Source organism: Sinocyclocheilus anshuiensis, unplaced genomic scaffold (genome assembly GCF_001515605.1).
Source record: "Sinocyclocheilus anshuiensis isolate Anshui unplaced genomic scaffold, SAMN03320099.WGS_v1.1 scaffold3274, whole genome shotgun sequence".
Taxonomy (NCBI): domain Eukaryota; kingdom Metazoa; phylum Chordata; class Actinopteri; order Cypriniformes; family Cyprinidae; genus Sinocyclocheilus; species Sinocyclocheilus anshuiensis.
Window position 1 is genome coordinate 254721 of NW_015537940.1, and position 8451 is coordinate 263171.

The 8451-nt window shown below is 37.2% G+C and overlaps 1 protein-coding gene across 2 annotated transcripts in view; it reads right to left on the reverse strand.

Moving 5' to 3' along the window:
• Positions 1–539: 539 nt before the first annotated feature.
• LOC107663276 (leucine-rich repeat and immunoglobulin-like domain-containing nogo receptor-interacting protein 1) overlaps positions 540–8451 on the reverse strand; it is a 21248-nt gene continuing 13336 nt past the window's right edge. The window contains exons 1-3 of one of the 2 annotated variants that reach the window (XM_016453461.1): positions 5399–5569; positions 3856–3961; positions 540–2776 (exon numbers count right to left, since the gene is read on the reverse strand). In XM_016453461.1, the coding sequence (XP_016308947.1) occupies positions 950–2764 (1815 nt within the window). In that variant the 5' untranslated portion in view covers positions 2765–2776; positions 3856–3961; positions 5399–5569 and the 3' untranslated portion in view covers positions 540–949. Of the gene's footprint in view, positions 2777–3855; positions 3962–5398; positions 5570–8451 lie in introns of those variants that run through there. The other variant, XM_016453457.1, reaches the window with a different exon arrangement.

Genomic DNA, 8451 nt, shown 5'->3' on the forward strand with positions numbered 1-8451 from the left:
TTTGTGTTGTAATGCTACAAACTACAGTAGACGTTTATAGGCTTTTAAGACTTCTATAGCAACATACATAGTTCTATGGGTTATACATTTGTGCAACAAAAAGTTACAATATCTAAAATTCATTGTAGGTGTTGTCAAATGCATCATCGCATTAATTTGGCAGTGAAATTAATATCTCTAAAGGCTAACTGTACCAGAGCCCTCACAAAGGAAGAGATTTTATTCATTATACTAAGAGCTGTGAGCCTAAAAAAATCAAGCAATAACACACCAAATCAAGGGCACACCACAATAATATCCAACTGTTATTTAATTATTTAATAGTGGAGTATTATTCAAATAATTTCTTTACACACTATACATACATACATTATATATATATATATGTGTGTGTGTGTGTGTGTCTATAATTTCATAGTAAATAAATGTCATGTTTAATAATATTTTATGCACTGCATTTTTAATACTATTTTATATGGAATTTACAATTAATACTAGTTAATAGTAAATAAATACTATTTCTTTTCTTTTTACATTTATTTATTGATTTTTGAATATGAATTATTACTATCGGACTATAAGAGTATTTGTTGATTGTTTGTCTTCAGACTTTGGCATTGCTCAGCAATATTACAGACTTTATTACCGATTTGATATAGTGGCTACCTTCTCCGCTAAAATGTTATTATTATAAAGAGTTAAGTTACCTACTTACATTAATGTCAATCAGGCTCGCAAAACATGAATGAGATTAGTATTATTTATTAAAGTTGAGTTACTATACCTATTTACATTGTTGTCATTCAGACTTGTTATGTTATCATAAGGCTTTGTACCTTGCTGTGTTGGCAATCTGCATTATGTATGAGCAGTTGCTCCACTTTGAGATTTACTACAGTTTTAAAGGCTCAACTAATTGTAACCATGGCCATGAATTCTCTATTCCAGCTCAAATAAGCTTCATTGTGAATCTCCCAGTGTCCCCACCATCTCCACCTCCACCCATGGATGATCGTGGCACAAAGTCTATAGTGGCAGTGTGTTTTATCTGACCTTTGCTCTGACTCCAGAAGAACATAAACACAAAACAGATCGCCACAGAGCTGAGGAAAGAAAGAAATCCCATGGTGGTAGCAATGATGAGGGTTTTAGCATCAAACGGGTAAGGACTTGACACCCGTGCGGAGGAGTTGGTAGAAGGTGGTAATGAAGTTTCCATCCATCCCTCGTCTGAGAAATACGATGCTGTGCGGTTTTGTGGAAGTCCCTCCACTTGCAGACTCACGGAGATGCTGTCGTTACCTGCTGCATTAGATGCAGTACATAGATATGTTCCACTGTCCTGTACTTGGGTATAACGCACCTCCAAGCTCCCATTAGCAAGCACTCGTACTCTCCCGACAGAGCTAAGTGCAGTCTGCTGGGCTGACAGCCAAGTAATAGAAGGCGACGGATAGCCGTCTGCTTTGCAGTCAAACCGTACACTCATGCCCTCCACCACACTCGCATCCTGCTGCTGGCGGTCCAGAATCTGCGCTTGTCTGCACGTAAATATAACCGTGAGATCAGCCTCTGAAAAGTCAGGAAAAGCCTTCTTGTGCTGATTTAGAGGCGAACAGGTGGGTTGGCGGCCATCGAAATCCAGCCGTCGCCGACGTCGCATGACCCAGAGTAGCCTGCAGTCGCAAGCCAACGGGTTTCGGTCCAGCCTCAATGTCTGCAAGTTCCCTACGGAGTGGAAGATGCTTTCTTCCAATGTGGACAAACGATTGGAGGACACATTGAGCAGACGAAAGTGGACCAGACCCCTGAAGGCACCCGGCTCAATACGTAGCAGGTTCCCACCTACCAGGTGCAACTCTTGGAGCCGCAGAAGCTCCCCAAGAAGGTTGGCCTGTATGGAGGTGATGGGGTTGTAGGACAAGTCAAGGTACTGCAGGTAGGTGAGAGGACGCAGCGCAGCATAAGGTACGCCGCTGAGGTTGCAGTTGCTTAAAATTAAGGTGGTAAGGTTTAGACCAACCAAGCTGTTGCTATTTAGCGTCTCGAGATAAGGCCAGTGGAGGATCTGCAAGGTGCGCAGCTGGTGCAGTCGGCGAAAAGCGTTGTTGGGCAACACGCTTATGGTCAGCTTGCGCAGGCGCAGCTTGGTCAAGCTCTGAAGTTGCGACAGAGCCTCGGTGGGGACAGAGGTCAAATTGCTGCGGTCCACGTTCAACTCCTTCAGCGCCTGAAGCCCAACAAATGCCCGTTGCGAGATAAACACCAGGTCGTTTTCTCCTGCATCAAGCTGCTGTAAATTAATCATGTCCTGGAATGTGTAATCCAGAAAAACCAGGATCTCATTCTCGCTGATATCCAGACATCGAAGATCGGAGAGGCCGGAGAAGACCCCAACCGGGATGATCTTGAGACGGTTGTTCTTAATCCTCAAGTATCGCAGGTTCTTTAGCCCCTGAAATGTTTCCACCTCAATCATAGAGATTATGTTCTCACTCAGGTCCAGGTCCTCTAGCTTTGACAGGCTGGAGAACTGACGCCTGGCCAGTGTTTTCAGCTGGTTTCTTGAAAGATCTAAGCGTTTGGCATTGTTTGGTAACCCCTCAGGCACACCCGTCAGGTGTCTTGAGGAGCAGTTTACCTCCAAAGTGTCATGGTAACAAGTGCATTTCTGCGGGCAGGTGTGGTCAGCAGCCGATAGGTTTACGCACCACAACAGCAGGACTGTCCATGCGCCCCACTGGCCACACAGATCCATGAACATCTTACCTCCTTCCTGCAAAAAGAATATGGTCAATGATGTGTCAAATATGAGGAAAAATCTTTAAAAAATCAAATGTGACCCTGGACCACAAAACCAGTCTTAAGTCACTGGGGTATATTTGTGGCAATAGCCAAAAATACATTGTATGGGTCAAAATTACTGATTTTTCTTTTATGCCAAAAATCATGTTTCATGAAGGTATTTTGCAAATTTCCTACTGTAAATATATTAAAACTTAATTTTTTATTAGTAATATGCATTGCTAAGAACTTCATTTGGACAACTTTAAAGGCGATTTTCTCAATATTTTGATTTTTTTGCACCCTCAGATTCCAGATTTTCAAATAGTTGTGTCTCGGCCAAATATTGTCCTATCCTAACAAACTATGCATCAATGTAAAGCTTATTTATTCAGCTTTCAGATGATGTATAAATCTCAATTTCGAAAAATTGACCCTTATGACTGGTTTTGTGGTCCAGAAATGTAATTCTTATTGGTTTCATATGGTTTTGAAAATGGTTCATATGGTTTTGTTATTTTCAAGAAGTTTCAATTTACAATCTACATGTGAGTGGATTTTTTAAGTTTTTTAATATACAGTGGTGTGAAAAAGTGTTGGCCCCCTTCCTGATTTCTTAGTTAAAAAGTATCTTTTTAACTTTTAAGTATATAGGTAGAGAGGCAGTTTTTTAAATATATAAAAAAAATAAATAAATAAAAAAGATTATGCTAAACTACTAAAAGTTTTATTTTCATTCTAGTTATGACACAACAGTTTGACATTTCTGACTTTATTTCCTCCAAAATATCTAAATTAACTTTAATTCATTGTAACATTATATTTATGAGATTTGCAATGATGTATCTTTAAATACATTAATAGATATGGACAAAAAAAATTATTTTGCCATTGACCCAAATGCTTTTTAAATAATCACAGTGGAACAGTACTAAGTAGTACTAAGCAATAATCTACATATACAAGAAGCATTTTCAAGAGCTAAAGATGTTAAATGATTGAATCAGAAGACAAACTTAGTTGCCTCCCCATAACTATTTTTTAAGTTTAGTTTACCAAGGGGCTGCTTACCTAGGGACTTTTGTAGTGCCAGTTCTCATAACCAATGTTTTCAGGTTGGTATCTATGTTAGGCTCAGTGATTGTTGAAGATACATTTAGACGTCACTCCCAAAAGCCTAAAACCAGAGAGCAGAGAAGAAACAAGAAAAAGGATTGAGACTGTGTTATGATGATTTGTGCTAACAATCTCTTTAATCCTCTGCCTTTAGACAGACCAACTGATCCAGACACAGCTGAAGCTGTAAAACAGCTTTTCATCCATTTCTGATGAAGGACGACAGCAGAATGTTTCTGGACCTGTTTGGGTATAAGACTAAAAATTGTATGCACAGTCATTAGGTAAATACACCGAACAAAATTATAAACGCAACACTTTTGTTTTTGCCCCCAATGATGAGACATGTGACAGCTACACAATAACACGCTTATTTCCCTCCAGCCCTCTGGTGTGAGAGGACAGGTGTGCAGGGCACTTTCACTACAGTCCAGCTTAACCTCATGTCACAGGGTGCAGGTGCACAGGCCTTGACACAAATTAGGAATTACCCGCCCAGCATGGACAGATGTTCAGTTTAATGGACAGAGCTGAGCCAAATGGCATCAGACATTCAACAGAACAGAACAGAACAATGGACTGCTCAATTACGTGGGAGAAAAAAAAACAGAATAGCAAGATGTAAACTCAGAATTCTCAGATGTAAACTAATATATATATATATATATATATATATATATAAGTCAGAATTTTGAGATAAAAACTTGTAATTAACATTTATTTATTTATTTTGGCAGAAACAGGCTTCCGTATAAATAAATTCAGCATACACACTGAACCAGGAATAAGATCTGAACATACATGCCTGAATTAAGAGTGAAATTGCATAGCAATATAACCTTACAACTAGGATATATAGCTTTGCACTGAAATAGTTCAAATCAAGGCAATGTGATGGATTGAGATGTCTGAGATTGAGATTTGTTCTTTCAACAAGTACTCAGTAATTTATTTATTTAATTTTATTTATTTGTTCAGTGAATCTTAAATGTCTCCTGCATCTGCTAAAGACGATTAACAGCACACGAATCTTTCATTTATAATTATCACACACAGTTTTCATTTATTGCTCACCTCTAAAGGAAAAGATACAAATAAAAGATGCAAAGATAAAATTTGCTTCTAAGTCAGAAAAAAATTGCATCATGTTTCACTTCAATTTATTATTATAGGTAAACAGCCTTAACACTTCATAAACCTCAGGAATAGTGAACAGCTCAATAAAGAGAAAAAAACAACAACTGAGCTTTAAACACCACATTAGAAAGTAGCAGTGAAGACAAAACAACAGCAGGATAAAATAATAATACAAAATTAAAAAAAACAGTGAAAACGCTTTTCTTAGTTAGAAATTTCATCTCTAAATTATCACATTAGCAGACCTAACTAAATTGAAGTTAAATTGCTTAATAGATCATAGTTTTACCTTGAATTTGTAAACATTTCCAGCAGTCCTTTGCATACTAATGAATGAAACGAAATGGGTATAAACTCCTACCTTGTCGTGACAAATGATCTCAATTAATCCAGTCCTGCATTACACCTCTCCCACTGCCTGCTTGCTTATTATAGCCTATTAGCATGGGTCTGGCTTTCTCACATCTCCTGTTTACTCACAAAGCTTCTATTTTGAACTCGTCCCTGCTGAAACCACTTAAAATGAGGTTGACTTGTTTCCCTGAGTCTAGTGTCATCCCCTGTCTCTACACAAAGGCCTTATATTGGCCAAATAAGCTGACTCATAATGCTGTATCTAGCAAAAGGAGGGAGAGAGAGTCAATCCTGGCTTGGCTGTTTTGACACCATATTGGTTTTCCACACAGCAGAGAGCCTGGCTTACACAAATTAAAGCTGTGAATCCCTCTCTGTCGACTTGTGAAAGACACAGTGCAGCAGGTGTACGAGTTCTGGACATGGAGGTGACAAAACTCATGCTCTGTCTTTCTGCTTGCCTATAACTTTTTCACACTGTCTGACAACTAAGCTGTTCTTTAATAAAGCAAAAAAAAAAATTAGTTTACATGATTTTGATGTTATGATTTTAATGTTGAAACATCTCAACAGCTTACTTTGAGGTTGCAATCAACTGAAAATGTAATTTTCTTGTTCTTGTTTTTTTGTTTTGTTTTTTCTTTCTCTTTTCTTCTTTTCTCTCTATACTATATTTGTGGTTTGATATACATTTGTATATATTTTATTCATACGTTTTATATATCTGTCTATCTATATTCTTGGCATTTCTCTGAAAGTATTTAATATTTTACGAATATATTTTATATATTATAAAATGTAATATATAAATATAATCCTATATATTAGTGATTATACAGTATTTTCTGTTCTTATATTGAAATAAAAATGTAATACAAAATGTATACACATATTTATTTTAAACCACAAAAAAAAAAAAAAAAAAAAAAAAAAAAAAAAAGTCCAATGAATAATTCAGAAGGGGAATTTATTCCATAATGTCCAAGAGAAAAAAACGTGTTTGAAAAAGGTCACCTGACTTTCCACATCAACAATCAAAACTCATTAGAGTCAAACAGGCTTCATTAGGTTACAGTAAATGACAAATGACATTGCCAGGTAGAATAACAGGGGAGAAAAACCTTTCCTCTGCCGCTGTAGCTGTTCCCCTGACTCCATTAGAAAACCACAACACTTAAACCCTCTGCAGACAGACTCCAATTTGCACTTCACTGACTCCAGGCGTGCAAATGTTCTTATAACAGTCTTAAAAGAAGTACTATTGAGCTTTAACTGTGTATTTTTGTGCGAAAAGGTCAAGGGAGGGACGTGCCGAGCAAACAGATGAGGGAATCCAGACGTTTTGAAATTAATATGTAACATTACAGCATATTCACAAAATGGCAGCCAAACCCACAAGAGATTATATTTTTATCCTTATTTTGGCTTATTTTACACTAACACTGTCTAAAATTGCAGGAACTCTTCAGAGGTCTCTGACCTGCATATTTAGGGTGATCTCTAACCTCTAAGTGCATCCAGGGAATGTACTTCACCTGTCTCTCGGAGCCCATGCTATTCTCGTCCCAGCCGGGTGAAAACTGCCCAGAGCCACTCTCCAATTTCCAATTAGAATTCCTCACATTAATTCTTCACAGCAACAATTGCAACTGAGTGAGAAAGAGGCTGTTTATGGCTCCTGGCCCTCCATCCCCGCCACAGAATGCAGCCATGTGAATGAACGCAAGTATTAAAAGCTTTCTGAAACAGGTGTTGTTTAGCAATGGGAGATGATGACAGATCTTCTGGACATGGAGTATTTGTTCCCTTCGAGCTTGCCCGGACAACGAAAAAATAAATATAACAGAGAAGGTGCAGGTTCACACTTGGATGCACAAACCACAGATGCTTCCTAAAAGCGCTTGTATTTCAAGCCCACAGTGAATTTACAAGATGCTTCTGCTCATCGTTCTGTAATCCGCTTTTTGCTGAAAGCCACAAGGATGGTTTAAAAGCATCTCTGTTGTGTGCCTGCATGTGTACCATATAATACAAGCATTTATAGTCTCAGCTCCAGTTGATGTGTGACTGATTTTGCTGCTTTAGTCTAAAGGAGTGTGAGAGGAAGATAATCTGACAAGGGTGGCTACAGGCCTGTAACAATCAGTTTGTACTGTAAACACTTCAGGCTGTAATAAAATGTGTTTTGTGGCAGTGGGTTTGCCCATTTTGCAGACACTTCATGCTTTTAATATCAGCTTATGCATTCCCTGGGAATCGACAGCAAACAACATTGTTCAGTACTAAATTAATTATTAAATTATTGATTAAGTTATGGTTATCGACTGAGTTTTTTTTTTTTTTGGTAAATATTAAATATTTAAATGTGCATTTGTTTTTACATTTAGATTGTCCTTGCTGTCATCTAGCGGTATTACTAATTTTATAAAATGTTTAAATTATATCTTTAGCAAATCAGAAAATTAATATCTATTTTTTATGCTGTGCATTATAATTTTGTGATGCCTAAATTCACTTGTAGCATTTAAAATGATTGATTTCAGTTTTTAGTATTTATTTATTAAAACAAAACAGTATTGGATTTTTAATATTGGACATTTATCTGTTACCAGCCATAACATCAAAATTATTATCTTAAAGAAAATTTGTTGAAAATGTACCCTCAGGCCAAATCCACAATCCATAATAATGCTTCTTATAGTAAAGAAGTACATTCCCCTGTTGTACTCTCACATCAAAATCCACCATCATATTTGTTTAGAACTGTTTTCAAACAGTGCTTGAAACAGAGTTTGATGTGTGCATATTTCTCCCCTAATTCAGACAAGACAACTTTTTTACTGGAGAAAGCAATAATATGGATAGAGGACTTATTTTAGCCAGAAGTTTGTAGATAAAAATGTCTTGATGGATTTGTTTATTATAAAGACAGCTTTTTCACTTCACAAGACATTAATTGATGGACTGGATCATGTGGAGTATTTGTGGATTATTGTGATGTTTTTATCAGCTGTTTGAACTCTCATTCTGACGGCACCCATTCACTGCAGAGGATCCATT